The 26,187-nt window shown below is 37.2% G+C and overlaps 1 protein-coding gene across 10 annotated transcripts in view; it reads right to left on the bottom strand.

The window, feature by feature from the left end:
* The window catches only part of RALGPS2 (Ral GEF with PH domain and SH3 binding motif 2), a 113,809-nt gene that overhangs the window by 6,847 nt on the left and 80,775 nt on the right, over positions 1–26,187 (bottom strand). For 8 of the 10 annotated variants that reach the window (XM_085232221.1, XM_085232228.1, XM_085232223.1 and 5 more), the window contains exons 11-19: positions 25,788–25,855; positions 25,315–25,450; positions 24,283–24,434; positions 15,819–15,873; positions 12,149–12,226; positions 10,483–10,588; positions 9,876–9,968; positions 2,903–3,008; positions 1,695–1,786 (exon numbers count right to left, since the gene is read on the bottom strand). In XM_085232221.1, coding sequence (XP_085088347.1) covers positions 1,695–1,786; positions 2,903–3,008; positions 9,876–9,968; positions 10,483–10,588; positions 12,149–12,226; positions 15,819–15,873; positions 24,283–24,434; positions 25,315–25,450; positions 25,788–25,855 — 886 coding nt within the window. The remainder of the gene's footprint in view (positions 1–1,694; positions 1,787–2,902; positions 3,009–9,875; positions 9,969–10,482; positions 10,589–12,148; positions 12,227–15,818; positions 15,874–24,282; positions 24,435–25,314; positions 25,451–25,787; positions 25,856–26,187) is intronic. The other 2 variants (XM_085232230.1, XM_085232231.1) reach the window with 1 other exon arrangement.

The following is a 26,187-nucleotide window of genomic DNA, read 5'->3' as shown; positions in this document are numbered from 1 at the left end:
CCCACAGGAAGCCTGAATGTGCAATGCAGACATCACTCCCTTTCATGAATATTAAAGGTAGCTTGCATTACGCAGCTTACGTCCCCAATTTCTCCTTATCAGGAATTTGCCTGAAAGCAATAAATGCTGTTTACTCAGGGTACTAAATAGCCACTGCATTCCCGATGACTGTCAATAAATGCACAGTCTGGTCAGGTTTGAAGCAGATTATTTCTTGCCTTGCATTTACCTGCAGAAGCAGAAATGATAACTGGGTTAAAATTACACCATTAAAATTATTACGTACAATTAAAAGTCATATACATTAAAATAGTTCCCAATCTGGTAGATGTCCATACTCTTGTCTTACACGGCCATACCCTCAATAAGAAAAAATCTGTTTTAAATAGATCTGTAAGGCACCTCCCTAGGGAAAGCACAGCTCACGGGTAAAATCAAGATCAAGAGAAATAATTTAAAGGATTTTTTTTTCCAAAAGGTTTTTTGAAAACTAAGTTTTTGCTTATTAACCAATCTTTACTGCCTAATGCTTGCAGGAAGATCTGCTTCTTCTGTGGGAGACTCATTAGAAGTAGCTAATGCTGCAAGAATGCTTGCTGTACAACTGCATTCAGACATACCAAAGAACGCAACATACAACAGTAACTGAGACTGCTGGTCTTTTAGAGCTGGGTTTTTTGTTTCATGACTCCTCTCCTTTTTCCTTCCCCCCTTTTAAAACCTCCATCATCTTTTCCCCAGGCCCCAAAGGCCCCAAGGCTTGCCACTTTTGCATAAGCCATGAGCAGAATGCTTTAGACAAGTCTGCACTGAATAGAATTGTTAAGCCTTACTGAATAAAAGCTGTCACCAGAAGGCAGTTTTGGGGCCTGCCTGGCAGTCACCACACTCTTGCAAACTGCTTGCCACTACTGGCTACTATTTCCACCTTCTCCAGCCAGGAACACAATTTTCACTCCTTTGCACTGTCTCCGACATTTCTGCAGCCCTCCTCATTCCTTAGACTTATGTCAGAAACAGAACTGAACAAGAACACACAGAAGGATTTGGAAAGGTCTTTAGTTCCCCCTTATTCTTAAGCGTAGCCATGTAGAAGCGGACAAGTTCAGCAGTGCTTCAGGAACCCAACAGATGTGCAAAGAAAGAAAGGAATTTGAAGAAAAGAGCGTTAACTTAAAGATGCACTTATGCTGATGAAGAAGTCAGTACCAATATATATGTGAACAGAATTTAACAGGGCTTGGAGAATAGTCTTTTCTTCCTTTTTGATTCAAAGAGAATCCTATTTTTGTTTCCAAAGTCTTTTAAATATACTCAGAACTAAATATTTTTTATGTTTTAGAAATACACACAATCAACATAACTACAGAATTGCCATTTTTAAACGGGCAGTGACAAAAATACGTGTTTGAGACTGAGATTTGTCAGTATTTCTTCCATTTCCCAACTTTCCAAATTGCTCTAAGGTAGCCTCAAGATTTTTCTTCATTACCACAGAAGCTCTGAGGATTCATTTTCAAGAAGACACACAGGAAAGCTAAGCCAACTCAATAAGCAGGTGAAATCAATGTCCAGGCCTGTCAGAGAAGACTGTTGTTCACGTGAAGCCATCAATGACAGCTTGGCTCTCTGGAAGCTCAGTCAGATCTGAGCTTTTAACAGCTGCTATTTCTTTCTCAATGTCTTGTTCTCACCTGTTGTCTGTTGCTTTGGCAGGCAGCACTCAGGTGTTTAAACCAGAGCATCGCATTCATTCTATTTCCAGCTTGAAATTTGTATGAATTTCCTAAGTGAGAAAGGTAAGGGGAAAAAAAAAAACTTAGGAAACAAAACAAATACTGCATTTAAATCTGCTCCAGTCAAAGAACTAAATTTGAACGCTATGAAAACATGTAATAGCAAAAGGTTCTTGCCACTTTACACATTGACTGCCATACCTGGGGGAGCTTAAACAATTGTTTGACATAGTGCAAGAAGTTATAGCTTGTCTGTCTTCCTTTTGGACACTGTAGATTTCAGCTAACACCAGTGTCAGCCAGAAAAACAACAAAACATTTCTCAGAATTATGTAACAAAAACACATTTTTGTTCAGTGCCACTATTTCAACTTGGTATATCATCACATTATTTTTATTAAGTGCAGGACAGCGCAGAAATGCGTTCCAGAAAGCTTCATTTGACAATCTTTGAAAATTATTCCCAATACACTGACATGATAGAGTATTATTTTTCAGTATCTCATGTCAGACAACACTTACCTGAATTCAGAAAGGCCAAGTATTACAAAAGCTTTTCACACTGCTGTTGCTGAGTTTAAGCTGATAAACTAGAACAGACACTCAGAAATAAAATGTACTCAGACTGAAGGTAAATAAAATGAGGAATGTCAAACTCCTTTATCACAACTGCTCGTAATAATGCTCTTTGAGCACAGTTATAGAAAAATAACATTTTCTTCAGTTTAAACTGAAACCAGGGCACTCACTATGGTGGAATAAAGGAATTTTTTTTTTCCTTTTTTTTTTTCCCCCCCTCTGGCTTCTCAGTGCAAAATAGTGAATTTTACTGTTTTTCCTGGCAATGGCACTGCATTTGAATAGCTGTTTTGTTTTGTGGTTTGTTTTTCATTTGGAGGGGAGAGGGGCCTGGTCAAGCATCTGGTGTTAGTGGAATAGCAAACTCTTTTCATAGCTACTTACATTTTCATGTATGTGAAAATGTCTCTGAAAAATGAAACTAAATATAGTTTGAAAGAATGAAGATGAATACTTAAAATAAAAACACAAGTTGTTACTTTGGACACTACTTAGAACATAATGAAGACTAAGATACACAGGTTAACCTCAGCAAAATCAGTGTTTATTCTTGGAACCACTGTGCTCTTGGTGTGAGTGCTGCCTACCTTTCTCAGAATCTGTCAATAAGAAGAGATCTGGATGTTCAGGGTCGTCTGCCATCATCACCATCCAGCCCACGACTGACACATTCTTGCTCGGGGTGGATTTGAACTGAAAATACAGGCAGAGATGTAAACTAGCATAAAGCCTTAGCCAGACTGACCAACTACACAGAACAAGCATTTAAAAGAACACTTCCTCTCAGTGTCACTGTTATGGAAAGACTATCGTCAGAGGAAGCATAGCACTTAGTTTTCAATAAATTTAATTTTACATGGAATTCATGAAATCAGAACTTACCACAGCAAACTAAATTCAAAGGATATTTTAAGGAATATCACAATCCATCAAACCAGGCACCCAGTATCTAAACCACACTGTATGAATAACACAGCATTCCTCACCATCTTTCTGCTTGCATGTGAATATACCATCGTTAAAAAACGCACTAAAAATGCAAGATTAATCCCCTCCACTGTTAACAAAGAAAAATTTAACTAATCAGTGCCAAAACTATTCAAAGTGAGCAAGTATATTCCAGTAAATAAGTCATTTTTATTGACAAGATATCCAGAACGATGGGGTTTTCCTGCCTAAGTTATCACTCATACATGGACATAATTTGTATGTCCATATTTAAGCATGACGACTGTCTCTCCTACTCTACTCCCTCTCTTTACAACTTCTTTATTCTGCTCTCCTTTTCATCCAATTGGGCAATATTATTTTCTACTTCTCAGTACTCTTCTCTCAGTTCCAGGCAACTTGTCCATTAAATCCCACCTTGGCCATTTTCAGCTTCTTTCTTCCTGGTCTTCTTGTTATTAGCAGACCCTCACAATTCATTTCCCATGGCTTGCTCAGACACTTATTCTCTCTTCAATATCAAATTCATTCAGTTTCCCTCTAGTCTTCAGTTGACAGATCTCCTCTTCCCACATTCACTGCAGTAAGTCCTTGCACTTCTCCCCTCTGTAATACTTAACCTCTCCACTGTGCCCATAAGGTCCAACTGTACTCTATGCTGTTTGTTATCAGATGCATCTTTGTCCTGGCCTTCTGAAATCCCTGTTCTAGCCTCTTTGTTAGCAGAGTCATTTGGCCCTCTCTTTAATTACAGGTATTTTCAGAAGCCATACAGCTAAAATAATTTCAAGGATATTTTCAGTTATTAAAATGAATTTATAATTCTAGAATACTTTTCATATTAATGTCCTGTAGCAGACTTACAGCATTAAGCATCAAATCTCTTCTGTATCATTTTAGAAAGAATACTGTTTAACTATTACAAATCCAGTAAAAAAGAAACATTAGCAAAAGGAATAATTCCTGCTAATTAGTTTGAGAGTATCACACTCACTATAATGTCTATCTATGCTCACCTACCTGGGACTTGTCCAACACCCTACATTTTAAACCTCAATTTAAAACCACAGTTTAAAACACATCAGAACTTTAAACGAACAAATGTTAGGTCAATACTTGAAACATGAAAAGTATTTCAACCAAGTACAAAATAATTTAAGAGTCCACCCTCTAGTTTCTAAACACAGCATTTATGTACTCTCATCATTATGTTGCCATAGTGACACTTGCAGGAACCATTCCACAACAAGCTCCTATCAGTCATGTTCAGCTCAACTATTTAAACATCAGTGGAAACAACACTTGGAAACTGAACGATGCTTGAACAGATAGCTTAGGTGTTAAAGGGGTAAAGATTGTTCTTCCAAGAGACTTGCCTGCTAAACTTCACATGGATGGCTTCTTTTGGTACCACTGTGGTACCTGAAACTGTGGGAAAAGACCATTCCTTAGAAAATCTGTAGAACCACACATATTAAAGTTTTAAGTCATTCTACTGCTTCTGGGAGATAGATGTGTTTGGTCACAGCTCATGAGATTAAGAACTAAATTACATAGCTGTATCATTCTATGTGCAGCTGGATAACAAGTTATTTCCACGTACATTCAGGACTTATGGACTCAAGACATTGCCCTGAAAAACAAGATGACAACTTACACTAAAAAGGGATTTGCAAAAGCAAACTTCAAGTAGTCTTACAAAGCATTAACAGGTTAGTTTTACCTAAGTGGAAATCTTGCCACTAAGAACGAACTGCATCCATTTCTAGAGTGTCATGTGAAATGACACATTTGCTCCTTCCTTTCTCAGTCATATGTTTCAATAATAGGTCTGCAATATGCAAAAAGATCACATGCCTGAAACTGCCAGAGCTTGCTTCTTTCATTCTTACTGCCATCTCAAGAGTGCTCAGCACTTTCAAAACAGTAAGTTAATCACAATGCCTCTCTGGAAAGTAAAAAGCTCCACACAAGGAAAGCATTTCCTGCTAGCATCAATCCATCATCACGTGAAGCACACGTCAGTTTCCCATTCCTTCGCACTGCTGGCTTTGTACTGCATGTTTACATAGTTCCCCCAAGGCAGTTCATTCTCCACTGATGCATGGAACCACGCTAACAGCAAGTTTGCTTTGTTAATGTGAAGGGAATGAAAGCTTCATTGTGATCGAATGTTCATGGTCCCTCAGCTTTTTTTAGACGTACCACTGGAACGAAACTCGTATGATAAGCATAGAAAGCCATAGCTCTAGTGTAAGGCTTCACAGAACTAGACGTGCTGCTGCAGTTCTGCCCAGAAGATTTTTTGCTTAAACCTTCAAATCAAAAATTCAGTCTCCTGTTGAGCTGATATTCAAATCACTCCCTTAGCCTCCGAGCAGCAAATAACAATTTTTCTGAAGTGCCAATAAACAGGCATAATCCTGAATACAGAATGCAAGGGAAGGCTTGGAATGAACAACAGTTCATTCTTGAGTGAAGGCTCAGAAAGTCTCTGTTGCTTTTCCAAATACCTACAAACATGGAAAAATCTCTCATGCATGCTACGCTGCCACAGAAACTGGCAGGATTTTTCCATCTCAATCATTATTAACAGCTTTTGATGGATGTACTCACATTTCTCCAGGAGAATACTTTCTTTTTCTTTAATACTAATTTTAAGTTGTCTATTTTTACTATTGTCCTTTTCTAAAGCTGTGCAACTACTGGTTTGATCACAGATGTGTCTTTGTTGCTACCATTAAGCTTTCAGCTTCTTACAAACATTCCTCTGAGCTTCTCCTGTACCTCATCCTCTGGGCTCTGAAGCCCATATGTTTGGTATGGACTTCTCCAATTTTCCAGTTTTCCAATACCGTAGTAACAACTGAAACCTCCTCCTTCTTTAAAATACAAAGATCATTATATTTATTAGTCTGTCTTAGTAGATGCAACACAAGAAAATTTGTCTCATCCAGGTTATCTACAGTATCCTTTAGAGCAGATGCATATCTACAGCATGCTGGAATACTCTTTTGCCTTTGACCACAGAAGTGAGAACAACGGGCTTGCCTGTGTTTAGAAGGGAGGTGATTTCTTGCCCATTTTGCAAGATCACATGCCATTTTTATGAGGTAATTTTCCAAAGAGGTTGGCTACTTTAAGCTTGGAACTGCTTTCACTGTCAGTACATTCCAAGTCCTCAGTCTCAGTTGCCTAAGGCAATAGCAGCAGGATAGTCAAAAGCATGCCTGTAATCAAGACATATGTGCCACGAGAGCTCTAGCCAGGAACTTTTATATAGCAGACTAACTATTGTTTAATTCTAGCATTCCCTTCCACATCACCAAACCTTGGGCAAGGAAGTTGCAAGGACGGATGTTTACATGACAATGGTAAACGTCTAGAATAGTTTAGCTATGTAAATCTCAATGTATCAATCTTAGAAAAAGAAACTTGCTTCCAAGTAGACAGCATCATTCTTTTAATCCATTTAATATGGACAGTTAGAAAATTCTACCCAGATCTAGCCTCTTCTAGAATGGATCTCTGGGGGATATAATTGGGAAGAATTTGCATAGTGAGTACAAAATGATACACCAACTATCTACAGCTGGTAGACCATCTACAATTTACTCTACTTCAATTAAATCTGCTTTCTGAAATTGTAGACAAATGAGAACAGGGGCATGACACTTGAGAAATCCTCTTCATAGACTCCAGAACAAAAGCTGAGCCTCTGTACAATAACCCTCAACTGAAATTGATATCCTAGCCACCAAAAGCTGTACCAGAAGTGCAACACAAGTAAATTAGCTGAACAAAGTTCCTGACCACTTATGATTAGGCTGTTTAATAAACTGGAGCCTCTCTCCCTCCTTTGCCAACCTCCTACAGGAGTTATTAGGTAAGCTTTCACCTTCATTTCACCATAAAGAGCTATAAATAAGCTTAAGAGCAGGCGTACATGTGCACCCACTGTGAATGATTTGTTTAAAATAAATGACAGCCCAAACTGTAGCTGATAGGTATTACATTATTTTAATCATCCCTGCACCTGAGCAAGCAAATCAGAGACCTGGACTTCCCAACTTTCTTTACATCTGTGAACAGAACAAGTTGTGTTCACTGCCCTCAACAGCTAAAAGCAAGACACCAGTTGTGCACAAACTCAAGGCAGTACTGGACAGTTCAGTCCAATTCTGCAGAAACAACCAGTGAAATAAATACATAATTAAACATATAATTAGGACCAAGCCAACGTGCTCTAGCAGCTATTTCTCTCTGCTACCACTGCACTCCATCTCCTTTTCCTAGGGACTCGATACTGCTCAAACTCAGCTCAGTGCTCACAGCAGTCAGCATGCCAGCATTATCATTTTGAATATATCCTAGCCTCAGTCTGTAAGCTTGGTCTGCTAGCTCATCCTCTGGCACATAAACAGGGGAAGAAAAGGATGTGAGATGTTTAATTCTTAGACACTACACTTGGTTTGCTAGCAGTTTAGTTTTAAGTATTGCAACAAAAAGTGATTTTGGGAGATAAAAGTCATTTCAACAGGTTCAGAAAATAATTTTTGAAAGAGCATTCTAAATGGGCATTAAGTGGATATGACCACACTCCAAGACAAAAGATTTTTGCAGTAACAGATTAGATATTGACCTTGAATTTTTTTTAATTTTTGTCTTTTTTTTTTTTTCCACATTTGCTATCTTTTTATACTTCATTTACTCGTCCTAAAGAAAGGGCAAAGTGATCTACATTATTAAAATTGTTATTCTGAAAAAATGGATAAACAGATGGACCACATAAACATTCAACACCTTGACTTTCCAAACACCACCACTACTGGCCAAACAATTCTTCCAAGCTCTCTAAACCTACATGCCATTTAGACTGTTTTAAAATATTTATACACAATCTCAAAATAACTTCTGATTGAATAGGTACAAGTATGGTACAACTCTTCCATCATTCAGTATTTTAACAGAGAGTGGACAGGAGAGACTTACAAGATGCAAGCTCTGTTCTTGAAAGAAAACAAAATGTAATTTTGGCATAAGGCCTAAAGGCATCACATCATTAACAAAAGCCCAAAGTCTGACATGAGAAGGATTTCTTTTCCATTTCTTTGTGTTTTCAGAACGACCAGCAATTAATTGTTAGTGACATTATGTCAGCATAAGTTTTCTCTCAGTTCTTTCTTTCGCATTTGCTTTAGTAATTCACGTTTCTGCTCATAATAGTTTACAACTTTGCACTTTCCAACTACCTTTACTTTTAATGAGACAGTCCTTCCATATGTTCTTCACTGATTGCAGAGGTAAATGCATTCATACAGATGCACTTTTCTGAAGACGCTCTGGAGACAGAATGCTTGGCTCACAGGACTTTGGTCATACCAGCACATTGCCATTCTTAACTGACAAATTAGGGAGGATACGTTTAGCTTTCACCTAAGCAAGCAAAACTAGTAGGGGTGGGGCAGTTGATATGGCAAAGAAACCTTTCCACCAATAATTAGCTAACATTAAATTACTCTGAATATTAGAAGACTGCTTCCTAATTATTTGCTTCCAGTAGAAGTGGAAAACACTCAACTGCTTTGTAGATTAAGACAATACATGATACAAACTTTCCAAATGGAACAGAAAACTCAAATATTCAGGAGCCTTCAAGTCAGAAACGTTAAGCTTCAAATCTCTGCCCTCTGAACATAAATACATTAGGATTAAATCCCCATATTTTGCACCAAAAAGAAAAAAGACAGTCCCCCCTTCTAGGATCCTACAGCACATCTTGGTTTCTGAAATTACATAAACTTTATGCAAAGCAAATGTTCTTCAGTGACAGTTGTCATAAATTAAACTGAAACACTGGCCAAGGCAACTATAAGTAATGGTTCCAAGTAGTGAACGAACTTGGAAAAAGACTCAAGTATCTCAAATTTTATCCAGTTTCCTAGCAGAATCTCTGGCACATCCTCTTCCATTATAATTAACCAATGAAAACAGAATTGAACTATGCACACCATGACATCCCTGGAACGGCAACAGAAAATTCATTTTATTACTTTCCCATATAAGCAAAGTATTTCTAGATTCTTTCAAATGAAGTTGCAGCAGACGAAAGGAAAGCCAGCATCATGTGATGTGCTAACTCTGTGCAATGTACGAACTGTTTTGTAGTCACTTGTAGTTCACGAGATGAGATGGAAAAAGAAGGTAGGCTCATTTTACCACACGTATGAAATCGGTAGAAATCGATGCGTGTTTAATGCCGTATCTAATGATTTCTCAGTGACTTTTTGGTTTTCAAGTAGCAAACTCTTGCAAGATTCAGAAATCATCAGGAGATATGACTTCTACCTTAAAAAGGCAGACAGACCCCATGACATACTTTCCATCCTTACAGATGTAAATTCATGGCATATGCAAAGCAGATGTTCCTGTTGTAGCACATGAGCATGCACGATATTTTTACTAGGGCATATCTGTACGAGGTGAGCTGACTGACTGGAAGACAGGATAGTAGTCACTAGAAATCATACTAAAAACTTATCTCTAGGTTTACATCAGGAAATCATATTCTAATTTTGTTAAATGATACTGAAATATGCCCGTTTTACGTACATGTTTTCTCTCTGTGGCCTTCAGAGATTTTGCAGCATAGTAGAAGAGTTGGGTTCCACACAACGCTACCCAGTACTTTGTCCAAGATGCTACCTAGGGAGAAAGGGGAAAAAAACAAGCATAATGTACAAAAGAAATGCTAAAGTATGCTTGAGTACGCTTGCCCCTTTTCTTTTTCATTTTATGCATAGCCAGAAAGCATACTCCTCTGACATGAATACCTATTTTGGTTTGTAATTAATCAGACAATTGCAGTGCAATCACTAAGAGAGTTATTACCTACCGATAAGCTATTCAGGAAGATGAAACATGTTCATCACCTTTAAAGTTATCAGTATTTGTACAGAATTTTAAGCTGCATTACACTTCTCTTCCACTTCCTACATAATGGGCATATCCTCATAAACTGAATAAATCCACCAAACAGAAGAATGCAAAATCTAGCAGTGACCCTAATATTTATCAGCAAGGCAAAGGAGAATTCAGACACTTAAATCAATTGCATGCTTGCCATTTATTGTACTTACAATTGAGCAAAGGAAGAAACTGAGAAAGTGAGGGTTTTTTTTTTTTCATAAAAACAAGTAAATAAATAAATAAATCTTACTGTGGGTTTTTTGCCTTCTTTCAACAAAGTCTTCCTCCTGAGAACGCCTTGAATAGTAACTGCTCCTGGATACAAATGAACAGCCAAATCTTCAGATTCTAGGGAGCTGAAAGGAGTATGTGAAAAAGTGTGTGAAAAGAATATATTTTTCCTAGTGAAGTTCTCCAGTCATTACCTCAAAACTACTGCAAATATCTGTGTTTTAATTTATAATTGCCAGGTTCTTATTTATTAGACTTCATTGTGGAAAAAGACTCTGGCTGTTACGTGGAATTGCTGCAGTGGAATTTACACTCACAAGCAAAATGATCAGAAAAATTAGCCAAGCAGGTAGTCTTTAATTAAAAAAAGAATTAAAGCCTAGAACAACTCAAATTCAAGAGTGATTGATTTTAACTGGCAAATGTTTGGAGTACTGTTGCTCTCTGTTAGAACATCTCCTTCAGTCCTTGCAAGAAAGATTGTCAATTTTCTGTTGATTTTGTTAGAAACACTAGAATCATTAGCACATCAGAAAACAAAGCAAAAGCTCAAACATGCACAATCTTAAAAATATCCAAGAGCAAGAACAGTGAGCAGGAGCAGTAATAAAGAGCAGAAACCCAAACCACAGCTTTAAGGTGTTTGAATGCATCTGGTGTGCTCCCCATCCTGATCTAACTCGCATAGGATACAGGAGCAAAGGGCAAAAAAACAAATGCCAGCTACAGCACTGAAAAATACAACTTAGCTTTATTACAGTTATGAAGGTGACTGGAGCATAAAACATTTTCTGTCAGAAAAATTCACAACAGGAATCATTTCAGTAAATGTCAATCAGAGCATACAACTCAATGCTGAACCCAGCAGCTTTCTGGAAAAGCCAAGAAGTCATGCAGCATCTGAAACTTGTTTTGAAGTAAGACAGCATTTGCTGCTTTATCCATCCTGCACTTGTACTTATTCAAAGAGAACTGGAAATCCAGCAAGCCTTTTCATTGCAGCACCTACTGAGGATGAGGATGTGGAGACAATTTTGGACATCGATGGGAACATGAGTTTAACTCAGTGAGACAATGCTTGCTTCTTAACATGAAAAAAATGCATAGTTATCTGCCATTTATTTCCCAATTACAGTGCCACACAGCTGCAGACAATGCTTAATTACTCAGAAGAATCAGTCATATTACTATATCAGCTTTCAAAGAACACTGTGTATTATATAGAATTGGGACCAAATTTCATGCGTTATTCTGTTTAACCATCTCACTTGTCTTGGGGAAAAGGAATTCAGTCAATAACCACTAACAAAGAAAACATTCTGAGTGCTATAGCCATTAGCACAAGAAGGAACTTTGCTGTCTGCAGAACTACCAACACTACTACACAGTGGCACGCAGTTAAAAAGCTACCAATGGTAAAATACCCTTAAGCATGGATACAGAGACCCAGTGGTTCAGAATTGGGATTTGCAGACCAGAATGAACAAAAGCCCTTATGATGACACAGATTAAGTCACAGAAGGAAAAAGCTTGAAGTTTGAAGAAAAAAGGTCTTTACCTTTATTTATTTGGACATGTAAGTTTAAAAAGAGAACATCAGAAAACACCACTTAATTATTAAACCAAACCAAATCACCAACACCAGAGGGAAAGTTTGACACCTCTGTGTGCAGTGGGGATTGTACCTGCTGGCCTTCATGTGGCCTCGATAGCCATTTCGTGACACTCTTGTCCCCGGACCGAGAGAATGGTACAACCTGTTCCTGTTGGATTCCATTATAAATTGTATGTATTACATATACTTTTATTCACACAAACAGCACGACTGCTAAAACAGCTTAGTAATTTTCTTTTGTGTCCGTATCACAAATCCAATTCTTCCATATAAAAACCAGGATAATTTTATTTACAAAAACACATGCAGAGGTAGATACCATGCCTTTTATTTGAATAGGTTTCACTTTGTCAAAACTCATGATGCTGAGATGTTTTATCAGCACTGAAGGTGATCGTTGAGAGAAAAGCCTGTGTTTACTGCTTAGAAACTACATCTCTATAAAGAAGGCATATTAATAAAACATTGATGTCTTAAAATTTTGACTAAGATGTTACTACAAAAAAGAACACATTTCTAATTCTATGAGTAGACACACACACACACACACACACACACACGCAAGCTGTTGGGTTGAAGAGAATCAAAAGCTCTACCAAAATATCTTGGGATTGACTGACAAGCGCTGTTGTTCTTATGATACACTGAAGGAATCCAAGCAACATCTCAATTCTCCAATTCATATCAACGTTCAGCTTTAGGCGTAGGCTTCACGTTTTAGAACCTCTAATCTGATCTATCCTGTTATCCAGGACTGGTGTTCCAGACCTCCGTTTTGAATACTGCTTTGCTTTTGATTTTCTGAACTGAGAATTTACTGAATTCCATTTAAATCAACAGAAATATGTCCACTTTTCTCCCACCTCCTATTTTCAACCATTTTTTTCAAATTGAACATGTTATGCTGAAATCCAATTCGGCAGAAAGCAGGTGGTTAAGAACACGACTGAGAAGCTTACAAGCAATATCTCCTAGATAGTATAAACTTAACAAATAACCTATCACTTGTCAGAAGTGCCTTGCATTAACTGCAAAGGTGCATTTATATGGGCAGGGTGGTATGGGAATGGGAAGCCTAAAGAAGTAACACTGTTGTGTTCCAATCCAGATTCAGAATAGCAGGCAAAAAAGCTCCCAAAAGTAAAAGCCTTACAAAAGAGATGCACTAAAGGTCCACAGTATTAAATGAGAAAAACAGTGATTTCATTGTTGTTGTGGCTTTCTTTTGAAACCAGATGAAACATTTCTTCTGTTGCAAGAGGAATCACCAACATGTTACTAATGAATTACCAGCTGCAGATAAAAGATGTCTTAGAATGTATGAAATATTTTTTGTTTTTTAAAGTGCATTCAAGTTTTGGACAAATTAAGCAGTAATTAAGATGAAAGAAAACCTTTCTACTTCAACTAATTGAGTTGCATATATATTCATATTTCACATGCAAATTAAATAAGTCTTCTTAACCTTACAATTCTTTTTTGCATAAGAAGAAGGGCATCACTCTTGGACTTGAACTATATAAGGTAAATCTACTCAGAAACACTCAGGTTGACAACTAATGAGAATGAAGTGGCATTTCGTATACTACCCTTCAAATGATACACTGCCACAACTGGAAATTACATTCTTCAGAGTAATTTTGATTAACTTAAAGGGACACTCCAATGCTGAAAGCTCTCTCAAGTTTCAAAATAAGTTTACTCTTAAAAATATAAAAAAACACCACGGAGACTCCAGTTCTCCTCCCTTCTGCATTTTCCAGTTAAAAATATCTGGAGGGCCAGAAAAAAAAAACAGGAGTATTTGATATTCCATACACTTCCTTCTGTCACTGGGGAAATATGCATCTCGTTTCTTCCCTTTAGGCACATTATTTCTACTTTATTTCTATTATGCTGATTTGAGCTCTCGTATCCAAAGATCCTATTTCTAAATGGGGAATATTGAATTCCCACTTGCATGGCATAGGCGCAGTCATTAGGAACACTGATTGCATCCCTATTTGCCAGTATCTATCAATTCCAGTCAACTAATGTTTATGCCTTGATGAATAATTCTTTTAAGAGTGGTAGCCAGGCTGATAAAAATTGCAAAGATGTTCTTTCTAGTGATCATACCATCTTAATATTTGCATTTCAGTTTATTATTTAAATTCACAATATGCTTCAGCATCTTATAAACCAAAGAACAGATGCAAGGCTGTTGCATATCCAGGAATTTCACATCTTCTGAATGTCTGTTAAAAAAATCAATCCTTGCTGGAAGAGAATGAGAGAACTTGTCATCAAAAACATGGAACTTCAAGTGGAGTTACCAAGGTGCCCTTCTCAGGAGGAAGGAAAATACTGAAGGAATTGAGAATTTAGAGGAAAAAAATCTTCTGACATACTCATGTTGGACACAAAGCAACATTTTTAATTAGCAGAAGTCAGGACTAGTCAGTTCTCCTCACAACATGGATGAAAAATACTCTGCTTTACCTCAAAGGTATACACAAACAATGCTGGAGAGTGCTGCTGTTCTCTAGTATCATGAGATAACATTGAGACTTACTAAAACTTAGGGTTTTTTTTTTGTTGTTACTTGAGGAGTACACAGCTGAATTCATCACTTTTGTCTAAAGCTTTCCCATAAAATTTTTGATTGGATAATATCTTGAACTTGATTAATTTCATAATGCAGCTGGGAAGTTAAAACAAAATGAAAATCTCTGAAAATTTCATGTTGCATCAGAGAGCACATAAAAGTTACACATCTCTTTTCTGACCCAACATTTTTTCTATGCTTATATGGAATGTTCTTATTTCTTTCTTACCTAATGAAACTCTGATGGTGTTTCCTCGTGCATATAATCATATTTATAGCATATTAATGTTCACCTTTGGCAGTGAGAGTGATCTTCAAAATTTTCAGCCCGAAAGTAACACAACTTGAATTGCTTAAATTCAAGTAGAAGGAAGCCTGTGATACAGTTTCTGACTAGTCTCCTCAACAAAAAAATATGTAACAAGCCTGTCTTCATAGCATGGTAGAAGTCATCCAAGGCAGTTCTGAAGCTGATGGATAACCTGAAATCAAGTTACTGAAGCAAACTGAGCACTTTATGACACATCTTATCAAGCTGTGGGAAGATGAAACTTCCAACTTCCACATTCTCAAAAGCCATGAGAACGGACTAAATTGGGCGATATAGCCTGAGTACTTGCAGGTATTTGGATAAGGGGCTAGATACTAATTCTGAACCACAAAAGACATAAGTAAGGTTTGTTACTGTGCTTTCCTATGTAACAGAGGCAAGTAACAATGAGTTCAAGAGGACATGGGAGAAAAAACAAGAGAAGATGTCAATGACAAGAACAAATGGAACAAAACTGGGTGAAGCATCTCAGAGAAAGTGAAAATCAACAGGTTACATGAATACCATACACAAGATATGCAAGTATATAAAAGAAGAAAAATCGTTTGGGGTTTAGTGATACTCTGGCTGATCTTTTTAGAAGAATCTGCACAATGAGTAGGCATTCAATTAGACAAAACTCTGTTAACTACTAGTGAGCAGAAGATACTTCTCTGCTGCCTTACCAGATTCAGCAGTCCTCTTTAAAGTTTTATTAACCTTGCTCTCAAATTCTCACAAGTGATCTACTGATCACTAAAACAAAACATCATTTTCAGAACTGAGAGATTGTAAGCAGTAATATTTCAATAAAGACATGCAATTTGAGAAAGTTTTTCTTACCTTTCAAATGCTGGCCAAGAAGTCTCTTCACTGAGTTCAGAACCATCACTGCTACCTTAAAAAAATAAGAATGAAAGATAACTTCATTTCATCATCTACAACTCAACTACTTCTGATATGGCTGTTTCTCCTCAGAATATTTAAGATTAAATACGTAACGTACTTCACCAAAACACTACAGTGAAAATGATTAAGGGTTTACTTCAGGAATCTCACATTAAATTGAAGTAGAGATTAAAATGGACTGCATCTAGGTGCACGTGAAGAAGATAAAAGTAAGGAATCCTACCTAATAAGAGAAAGGACATTTTAAAAATTTAAGGATGATGGTAAATGCTGATTTGTCTGATTAACAGCATATGCACTTTAAAAAGTATTTAAAAACTGACAAGGTAGAGTCATGTCTACTGTTCTTAAAAATGAAAACAAATAAATTAATCAATACATATACAAATCTGATATTTGCTTTCCAGCAACCTGAAGGAAGTATCTGACAAATATCTGCTTTCTTTCATGGCTTTAACAGGTACAATTTTAGCTGTTACAGTACTTATAAACTACTTCTACTTATGCTGTTCAAGTAATTTGTCACTTTTTCAGGCCCTGTTGAGGAATTACTGCTGAAGGATCTGTTGTTTTGGCACTCTAACTTGAAAATTTGCTGGCTCTCCTGCCTGAATATATTAAAAAAGTTATTTAGAATTACTTTCAGACAAACTTAAAACAAACAAACAAACAACAACAACAAAAAAAACACAAAACAATCTGAATCAACATGCCTTTCTTAAGGGTTCCCATAGTAGAAGAAAGGTTGAAAATAACAAGTTCCCTGTGATTTCATGCAGAAAAATCAGGAGGGCAGTTGTGCCCTGAAGAGTTAAGCAGTCTGTGTATTTCTTGAGCAAACGCAAAATAAAGATGGGAGCAATTCTCACACAGCAGGAGCAATGCAGTCAGAGCACTGAAAATCTCAGCACTGGCTGTACCTCTCTGCATGCAAAATTTAAGAGAAATACACACCTTTCCCTGCCAACCAATTCAACTTAGCCTGCTTGCCACACATTAGCTCAGCATCTTACTAAGGTGATCTAGCATAGTTCTCCATGAAATACTATATTATTTGTCTCTCCTTGATTTTGCCCTGAAAGGAACATCCTACTCTGCTTCACACTAACATTAAAGGTAACTTGCATGATGGAAGAAGCTAAGAGACAATGAAGTGATGGTGGAAATACTGGCTCCTAAGCCAGACACAAACTGCTGCAAGAAAGAGGAGTAGAAGACTCAAGGGGTGACTAAACATTTTCTAGAAGTGTCTTTAATATTTAAGTACTTACATGCTCCAGCATTTAACTACTTAGAAGTTACAGCAGCTGCCTGCTTTCTGTTGATTTCTGTGATTGTTTCTTTGCCATATTTATGAAGATTTCATACTTCTTGATTATTTACCCTCTGTATGGAAAAGCAGATTGGTACCTGTATTCTGCACTGTCTCTTGTTTTACATTAGCTGGGTTGTAAAGGGACTGATGGAACAGAAACAGCTTAAACAAGATTCCAGGAAAAACAGTCAGTGTAGATGGCATCATCCAGCAGCTGTGAGGACAGCACATCTAAGAGCCACTGTTACTACAGTAGAGTAAGAGTTCTTACTTCAAGTAACTGCACAACAAATTCTGTATTACGAAGGTTTGGTTTTTTAATAAATATTTGAACAGGATGAGATGTTAAAACTTTATCCGAAATGACATTTCGATGCTGACTCCATTGGCTTTGCTAAGAGAGTTATATATCAAACACTATGCTAAGTATTCTAACAAAAACATTTAAAAGCAAGTGCTGCTTTTAGAAATGCAAAACAAACTACTGCTGAAGAGTTGGAACGTCATCTTTCAGAAAGTGATAATCCCTGTGACACATTCAGAACAGTGAGAAAACTTGTGTGTATTCTGGGGGCTCAATCAAAAGTTTCGTTGATAAAGCAATGCCACTTCTTAAAGCAATGTTAATTTAGAAGAAAGCAGAGTAACCACCCCAGCTATGTAGATGCCTATGTAGTTCTCAAAGGAACTGTAACAGAAACCTGGAAACAACTGAATTCTAGCTCTCAACTCACTCTCTTTAACGGTTACACAGAACATATCTAATGGAACTTCTTTTAGATGCTAAGAAACTTAGGATTTTCTGCATAACAAAATGCATTTTAAAAAAAAAAACTTTCCTCAAAAGAAAAAGATGGATTATATCCCTCAATTCAAAACAAAATAGAGTGAAAGGAACTGTTTAACATACTAAAAATTAGATGCCCAGCCAAATTCTGTTTAAACATTAAAGTGCACTATTTAACTACCACCTCAACTGGAAATATTTCATTCATTCGCTACTTTAAAAATATATCACCTTCTTAAATTTTTCTCAAGTATGTACTCAATATTTGTTTTTTTTTCCAACAACCTCAAGCAGGTCTTCAGGTTAAACTTAACAAGAAATTCTAGGCAGTTCAAATCATTTCTATTAAGTAATCTGCACGAGTTCTGGTTTGATTTAAGAAACCACCTGACACATAGTGCTATCTCCCTAGTCTCCTTTATTACTAATAACACGAATACTACAGAGCAGGAAGGGCTTCTCCTTCCCTAGGAACAGCAGCAAACAAAAATGGGTTTTCGTCCACTGTGCTGACGATGATCATTGGAGAACTTTCAGGATTGCTTACCCACAGCTCCAGAACTGCAGCTGAATACAGCAGTGAATTTGCTGGTTGCATTTCTAGATACACATACACATGTCTCTGCTCCAGCCACCCAAAGAGTGAGGCTAGGCTTCCACTTCCGTGATAGGGAATGCTTAGACCATGGCATACCCATTCCCCCCCACCAATCACAGCATCCATTCGTTGCTGAAAGTCTGAGGATATGGAACATTTAACACAGGCTTCCTTTATCCATAAGTTAGTCCCCAAAGTTAAACAGGTGTTAATATAAACAAACCAACCCCAAAGAGCTTAAAAAGTATTCAGACTAAAAATTCTTTCCCCTTCTCAAATCTGCAACTGACACTCTTTTGGCTCCAGTTACACAGTGTTTCCAGAGCTCTAGTCACTATAGCCAGTGACTGACCTGACAAAGCTTGAAATTCTAATGCAAAAACATAAAATACTGGTCGTTAGGCCTGATTCTCAATTGTTGCAGCATGGTACAGTCTAGCAAATGCCATGGAGATGGACTTTGTGACCTAAAAACTGTTCTGCCTTGTTAAGTCTATTATTATAACAAAATTTCTCAAATATTTTAACTTGTTCAGTATCATGTACTGTATGACAAAGTTTAAGGAGCTTAACACTGATGGTGTTAACACTGACTGATAACTCAATATACTGCCAGAAAATCAACACACAGACATATAATATAACTAATAACTACTTTCATCCAGCTAACAAAAAGAACAGAAGCCATAGGATACAGATGGGGCAAAAACAGAGGTTGTGCACAGCTGCACTGATCACAAAACACAAGGAGTGAATGCTCTCTACCAAACACTATTAAGGATTGGGGAAGGCCAGGTGCTGAACGTCCCTTTTCTCTACTCAAATCCACGTATCCAGATGCACATTTTTAATTTGAAGAATTTCACAACTCTGCTTTTTTTTTTTTTTTTTAAAAACTATATCCCTAAGAAAGCAGTAGTTCACAACAGCAGAAAAGAGGTAGCCAGAATTAGAGCAAGAGATTGGCATCTACGTCCTTGTGTAAAAGGAATATTATAAAAAAATAAAGAAAATACTACTTCTGCCTGAAATCCTATCCAACTTCGACCTTCTCCATCTGACTGCTGATGACTCAGGAGTCCTAAACACCTGAACAGTACACGATGGGGTAAGATTCAAACACACATTGGCTGTGTAGAGTTCTTCTCTACCGTAAAGGCTGCCAAAAAACTGAAAATGTGTATGCTGTATACCTACACATATACTTCATTTATTCAAAGAGAAATATAATCCCTTGTAGAATTCAAGTACTTCATGATGGAGAATTAATAGAGGAATTCATTAAAAAGTTGATAGCCCTGTAAGCATTTTATGCCAGTTTAGACTTGCCAAATATACTGATCCCACAAAACCATTTTCTTACATTAATTTGCATTGATTTCAAACACCTTTCTCAGACTATGGTATTAATTTCACTGATTGCATTAACATAAAGGCTCAAGTTATCCTTGACCAACTAGAACACACAACTAAATACAAATGCTTCATAGCTTTAGTTTTTCAGACCTTCACCCATAGCATTGCAGACTAGGAAAAGTAAGAAAAAAAAAAAGTTTTAAGGAAGAAAAGACCAAAGTTAAAACTTAATTTGCATCCAAAACTCTTACAAATATAACCTAGAAATGTGTTTCCTTTGAGTTTTTAAGCATCTAAAATTTAACTCTCAATTTCAGCTGTTTCTTTCTGTGGTCTTACTTCTATAACAACACTTAACTGGTGTACCCATGAGAATGCATGTTCAGAAACCTCTCAGGCAAATTTACCCTGCATCTGGAATGCTGGCTGGTGTAAGAGGAGAAAAACCACACAGAAGCAATATATGAAGAGGTGATTTTACACGCTCCCTTCACATCTGCAGAATTATTTGAACAATTAAACAGATGCAGAATATGGCTTGGCTGAACTGAGCTGGAAATCCCAAACTCCTATAAACATGAATGAAGGTGAACACTGCTGCAGAGATACTTGAAGACACTTGAGTATGTGAAGAATTAAAAAGAAAAAGTATAAGCAAATCAGGTAGTGCTAGAAAATTGTATTCTTAAAAAAAAAATCCAATAACCTTATGAATAAAATAAAAATTTACGCTATCTATGAATACACCTTAATTTACACCCTACTTTTAGATGAGAAGGAAATGGGCAAATTCAGGTAGCCAGCTGGAAAAAGTTCACAGGTAGTTCCTTCAACCCAGCCTAGGGTGATGCTTAGACATCTCTTTTGAAAGAATGGATGTAGCAACCACATCAAAACAGAGGTATCACAGCTTGTAGCTCTAATGCCAACTATTGCAAGTTGTGCCGAGTTCTCAATAAGCTTCCACTAGAAAGTAAATGCATCTATCCCAGTTGACTAAAAACAAAAAGCAGAAGTCTTGTTCAGTGGTTTCTGTCCACATTTTCATTTGTTAGTTGTCCAAATCCAAAGAACTGAAGCGTTTTAAGGACAGAAGTCATACATGCTCTTTTTAGCTGCCCCCTTGAGAATGAGATGAATCACACCCTTGAAGATACCATCTCTCCATGCATTTATAAAAAGCTCCAGATGAGTAGCTCAAATGCAGCTGTTGAAAACATGAATGTCTAAACCTCAGATGAGACAAATCTCTGTTGTTAATATTTCTGAATTCATGTAAACGTTTCCAATTTCATATTGGGTATGCCTGTTCTAATGTTTCTTCTACAGCACTGCTGTTCTTGTTCAGATAAAATCACAACAGAACCAGATGTACATCTGGCTACCTTACTCTACAATAACGATACTGCTGCTGATCTCCTGATTACTGAGTGAAAGCTTCTATCATAGATAACTGGGCAAATACAAATGGAAGAGTCCTTAAGTATATGAAGAAGCAGTACACTGGAGAATCTTTGTTTAAAAATTCCTTTTCTGAACTGTGAAAGGACTACAGTCATTTATCGACAGAATAGGCAACCAGCATGAGGTCTGACAAAAAAGACACTTGCATGCTCCAGTGATTTACATCAAGCATGTCCAACCTGCAGGCCACACGTGGCCCCACACGATCATGAACTTAAACATTATTGTGTGATTTTTAGTAATATTTTTCATGAAATGATTGTGTGTAGCACAGACTGCATAGGAACACTGTGCAGGGGAGGGCACAGGGCAGTGCCAATTCTTCCCCATGTCTACCACATACACTCAGTCAAAACAAAACCCACACATACTGCATTACATACTACATTACTGTGCCACTTGGCAAGTAAAATGGAGACATTGCTGATAATATTTCAACCTACATACACATGTGCTTGCCTGTGAAGACGTGTGTTTTTTTGTTATTAAGTGGACATGTATGATCTTTTAAATTACCAGGACAAAATGAAAAGTTCAAACAGCCTCAAAACAAGAGTGATTTAAAGTAGTAATGAAGTAGCAGAGTCATTATTAAGGCCACATTCAAGCTGCTGGCGTATCAGACACAACAGCCACATTTTGAAAAGGAATCATTTGTCCAAAAACTTCAAGCCCTGTATGGGCTTTTATCTAAGAAAAGGCAGTCCTGTTTCCAGAGCAACAGGTTTAAATCCACATTTATGTGCAGAGAGAAGAATAACACTCTTTTCAGTGCATACATTCAGAAGTTTTCTTGTCCATCTTTTGAAGTTGTATAGAACCTGGTAAACCACCTCAGCTGCAGTGACTGTACAACTTCCAAGTACCGAGTAAACAGAATACTTCAAACCTGATGGAGGAACTCAAGCAGCTTCAATCGACTTCTTTAAATACTGCTGAGGCAGTAGTATAGAATGCCAGACTTGGAATTTCCAAGAATTCTCCATTAATAAATACTGCAAGCCTCTAGAACTTATTCTATGTATGCATTTCTATTTTCCTTTATGTATTTATCTATCTGTCTTTTGCATCACAAAATTTTTTATAATCAAGAGGTAGCAAAAGCACTGATGATGCTGGACTCTGTCAAAGACTGATAAAAAACTGAAGTATCTGAACAAAGGGAGATCAGAGGTGGAAGAGAATGGAAGAGGTGAAGCTCTAACCACAAATGGTGATCTTCCACAGAACACTTAGGGCTGATGTTTTACAAGTGATTTTTAAAAAGTCTTCTAAAGGGGCAATTTATTCCAGCTTGTAAGAGTGACTTATCAAGTTGCCACGGTTGATCTAAGCAATACAAAAAGTTGTAAGATCCAGAGATTAGGCCAAATAGGAAATCCCTGTATTCCCCAAAACATCTAGATGGTGAGAGGTTCCAAATTATACCATGTGAAGAACTGCTTGTCAACTCTGGCAAACCTTTCCTGCTCAACTTTAATGAAAGCGAAAGAATAATCTAGCCTGAGAAAAGGGTCAGCTGCAGAAGTTTATTATATTATTTAGACTGAAAACATCAAAAGTAAACCACATGAAGGATCCAAATCAACTACACTAAGAAAAGGACAATGTTACGCCTCAAAGTCACATTTCCTCCCTAAACCCTGCATAATGCTGAGAAGTTACTTGGATGACAGTAAACTGCATGAGGAGCTTTGATCTCCTGTATGGTGCAATCCCAGAGAATGTGAGCTGTGTGCTGCTAACAAACACTACCGTTCCTGCTGGATGATTATGGCAACTTTTGCCAGAGCAGGCAATCTACAGACAACTGTCAAGCAGTACACATTTAATAGTGGAAGCTGTCTGCTGGGAAGAAGTCCAAAATACTCTGATTTAAGCTAGTCCCGGGGATTCTCTTATTAACATAATTTTAAAAATCACTGCCCCCATGTATTTGATTTTTTCACAAGAAATATCTGGTGTTTGCTCAAGTTATGGCTTCCTTCTCAGTAAAACACAAGACCAATTCCTGAAAACTATAATTTGAAAATAGATGACCTTGTTTCTCTTGCTGGGGGAGAAAAAGCAGAGGTGTGCTTTCTACAGTTACATCATCCAAGTAAACATATATCACTACAAAAATCCTATGTTACCATAACTGTGTAAAAAAACTGAAACACTCTACCAAACAAATTATTTCAAGAAAAGGTACTGTGGCACAAGTTTAATTTCTCAACTCTGGCTGCAGATAGGTAGATATGGAGAAGCACTTGCCTTCTCCTCCCCTCCCTTTAAGTTCCTGAGGGCAATAGGAAAAAAGAGCAACTTACGACCTACCAGAAACTCAGGAAGCAAAAAGGATACCTTAAATATCTGAAGATAAATAATTTATCAAAATGAAGCCTATTCTGACATTTTGAAGTACCTGAAGATTAAATTGCTATCTGCTCCTGCCAAGAAAATGTAAAGGTAGTTATCAATTATGCTTCTAAAGACTGTCAGCAACTTACAGTTCTCACTGTCAATTTTATAAGGCATTTCAAATACATACCTTGAGACCATTTTAATTTAGAGCAACTTGGGGGGGGAGGGGAGCTGGAAGAGAGAAAAAACTATGAAATGGTGTTCTGTACTTCACTCCATGAGGTAGGAGAGAGGTAATAAGGGGAGTATCATTTAAGAGGCTATAAAAATAACGACCCACTTTTTAATAATTTGTTGCCTTGTGGTTTATGCTGTACAATTTGTACTACCTTTCCACACCTACATTTCTCAAGTCTGCTCTAAAGTAGAATTGGTATTTTAGAATAGAACCACTGCACATAATGTCCAACTAAACATGCTAAAATCCTTACTGGAAGACCATTTACTGCACAAGTATGCTTACAGTTCCCACCTATTGAAATTCCACTAGAGAGGGTGGAGCTTTCTGCCTGCCCTCTCGATGGGACGTGAGGCTCCATGACACTGTCATCCAGTAGGTGCCTTGGTCCTGCGTTAGGGAATGTTGCGCTTTTGAATTCAGCTGTATTCATCTTGTGTATGAAACTAGGAAAAAATAAAAAGAAAACTCACATCATCTCTGATATATTTCAAAAGATGCTGCTTTAACATGCTGAAGGATAACATGCAATGTGTTCCAAAAGCCTAACAAAAAACATGGTTCAAGTGATAAATCGTTGCAAATAGACATTTAGACGAGTGGCACTGGGAGCTGCACCAGTACATAAGTGACAGGGCACAAACATTATTACCTGAAGGAACTGCTGGTGTCAAAACTACACAGTGCTCTTTGAGCCAAGAGAAAATTAGAAGGCCTTGAATTATTTTTAATATCATAAGGCCTTATTGTCTTACGTAACATTCACATGATTAAACTTTAGAATTTCATTCTAGCCTCATATGAGCGTCTAGCAACTAAACTTGTAGAATAAAAGGTTAAAGATGAATTACAGAAAAGTTACCTTCTTGCATTTTGAAAAAATGAGAAGGGAAGCAATGAGATAATTATCAAAATATCAGATGTTCAACATGATAGATACAAGAAACTCATACCACCAATATGCAAAGTCATAAAAATCTACAAAGGAGCTCTCTCACTCCAAGAATAGAAATGAGAATTACTTTTCAAAATTAAAACTGAAATAAGATCAACTCAACGGCATTTCATTAAATGAGAGTTCTGTCAGTTAGAAAAAACTATTTTTACTAATTTACTAGCTATTATTCTAGCAGACACACAGGCTTCCTAGTTTAACTAATTAACAGTTGTGACACTAGCAGTATCGTTTTGAATTTGAGCTCTAGGCATGAACTGGTCTCCAAGTGAAATACGGCGTACAAACCACACCATTTTAAAACAAAGCATTTATATTGAAATATAATATGTCACAAAGCTCAGGATTCTCAGGGTAAATAAAATGCTGACTTGTATCCCAGGCTGTGACACTTCCTATGCCCATGTGGAATCAAGTTCCGAGGTGAAGGGGGTGTTGGTGGCAGCAAGGCTCCTTCAGCTGCAACATTTTTCCGTCCACTTTGTGGCGACGCTCCAACTTCAGAACCTGGGAACAAAGACAACATTACTTCCAAGTAATATTAGAATTATTATCAGGGATACTTCTAAGAAAAAAGTGGACAAGCTGCAAAACCCTTTCTAAACTCAACTGGCAAGAGATGCCTCATAACAAAACTTAATGACGTACTCCTACTGATATTTGACTGACATAGCTTCTTAAAAAAACTCTCTCTTTACAGATCAATTCAGAATTTTCATTACCAACATACAGTGTTTAGACTTCATGCTTCTTTACTAGCCTAAAGTAAACTGGCTACACAGTCGCAACTTGAAAATAATCAATGTGGCAGCAGGAAGTCTTCTCACAGGTACTCAGCACTTACCTACTAAATCTTCTCTGGAAGCAGCAGAGTGGGGGGTGCTGGTACCTGGTTCTATCTTTAACGAAAGTCTGCACCAAAGGAGAACTAAAAATTAGCAGGAAATAGAAGTGTGCAAAAGGAAGAGTTCTGATATATAAGTTTACAATGGAAAGTTTCTTGGTTTTGTCATTGCAAGAAACAATATGATGTCAACATACATCTTGCAGCTATGTTTAGCATATGTTATATCCAAACATTCTTTTCGTTTCATGTGGAAAAATGACTGCAGCAGGGCTCTAGGCTTAGAACACAACATGTCAGGGCATAATGTAGTAAATGAACCTATTGCTTTGACTCTCATAGACCAGAACAAGCAATAACAGGTTGAAGGAGGATTTAAACCAATAGCAAAACTTACACT

The sequence above is a fragment of the Meleagris gallopavo genome, chromosome 10, assembly GCF_905368555.1.
Source record: "Meleagris gallopavo chromosome 10, MGAL_WU_HG_1.1, whole genome shotgun sequence".
Taxonomy (NCBI): Eukaryota; Metazoa; Chordata; class Aves; order Galliformes; family Phasianidae; genus Meleagris; species Meleagris gallopavo.
The sequence above is the reverse complement of the archived record's forward strand: the minus strand, read 5'-3'. Positions and strand labels throughout refer to the sequence as shown.